General features: G+C 53.0%; 1 protein-coding gene across 1 annotated transcript in view; it reads right to left on the bottom strand.

Moving 5' to 3' along the window:
• Window positions 1–444, bottom strand: part of LOC104082466 (translocon-associated protein subunit beta-like) — a gene marked incomplete at its 3' end in the record, with an annotated part of 5461 nt that extends 5017 nt beyond the window's left edge. The window contains 1 exon segment of the mRNA XM_009585597.1: window positions 296–444. Coding sequence (XP_009583892.1) covers window positions 296–444 — 149 coding nt within the window.
• Between the last annotated feature and the right edge of the window lie 638 nt (window positions 445–1082).

The following is a 1082-nucleotide window of genomic DNA, read 5'->3' as shown; positions in this document are numbered from 1 at the left end:
CCAAGAAGGAGTGTCTGTGTGCACGGGGAGGGGAACATCACAAGATGAAACACGAGGAACTGCGCCATTCAGCTAGAGCAGCCTCGAGGTGAAAGCAGGAAACAGCGAAAGCCGGGACAAAGGAACAGGAAGGAAAAGGCAAATCGCAGGGTCGGACCTTCAAGCACTGGTGGTGAGCTCAGGCCTAGGGGGAGCAAAGATAACAGCACACCATGGAGCCTAGAAACAGCCTCAAACCCTGCGGACACACACACAGATGAAGATTTGCTCCTGGTGAGTATGAGACAAGGCTTACCTGGAGCAAGCGGTGCAGGTGATGTACCGCAGAGTCCAGTCCTCCACAGCATATCTGTTTAATAGTGATTTGGAGGCCAGGAGCTTGGCCCCTTCCTCACAGCAGGCCATGCAGGGCAGGGCAAACACAGCAAGAATCAGGAGCCTCATCTAGAAGCAAAAAGAAAATGGAATATCATTGATGATTTTATTGCAAAGAGAACGCAAATGGGATAACTAAATGAGACAACTCAGGCCTTCACGTGCAGCAAGACATGAAGAGCTGTGTACGTCGCAGCAATATTGATAAGGGATATCACAGAGAAGGGAGAAATGGCCCTGGCACCACACAGGTCTGCAGCTGCCCCCCAGATACTTACGTTCTTGCTGGAAAGTGTACAGGTAACGGCACAGCAACGGCTTAGGACAGCAGGCATGGCAGAACAGAAGATGGCTGTCTCCCTTTTCAAAGCCCCAACAGGTCTCTCTCCTACGATTGAAGCGGCATGGTGAAGGATGGCAGCTTTCCACCGCTGTCTGTGCCACCTCTGAGCTGGTTCTTCTCCCCATCAGATTCCCTGTTCTCCTCAGAAAGCACTTGCTCCTATTCCCAGCCATCAAGGTACCACCAACTCCCACCGGTGGCCTTTCTCTCCCCAGAACTCCCTGCTCCAGGCCACGTGGCCTTGTTTCCCTGAGCCCAGCATCTCTGGAGCTGCCTCACAGCAAGGACGAGGACACCACACTCTCATTATATACACTACCTGTATACAGTGAGGTGTCAGAGCCCCCACTCCCTGCACCCGGGG

Source organism: Fulmarus glacialis, unplaced genomic scaffold (genome assembly GCF_000690835.1).
Source record: "Fulmarus glacialis isolate BGI_N327 unplaced genomic scaffold, ASM69083v1 scaffold24329, whole genome shotgun sequence".
NCBI classification, from domain to species: domain Eukaryota; kingdom Metazoa; phylum Chordata; class Aves; order Procellariiformes; family Procellariidae; genus Fulmarus; species Fulmarus glacialis.
Note: the sequence above shows the minus strand (reverse complement) of the source record. Positions and strands in the feature narration are given on the sequence as shown.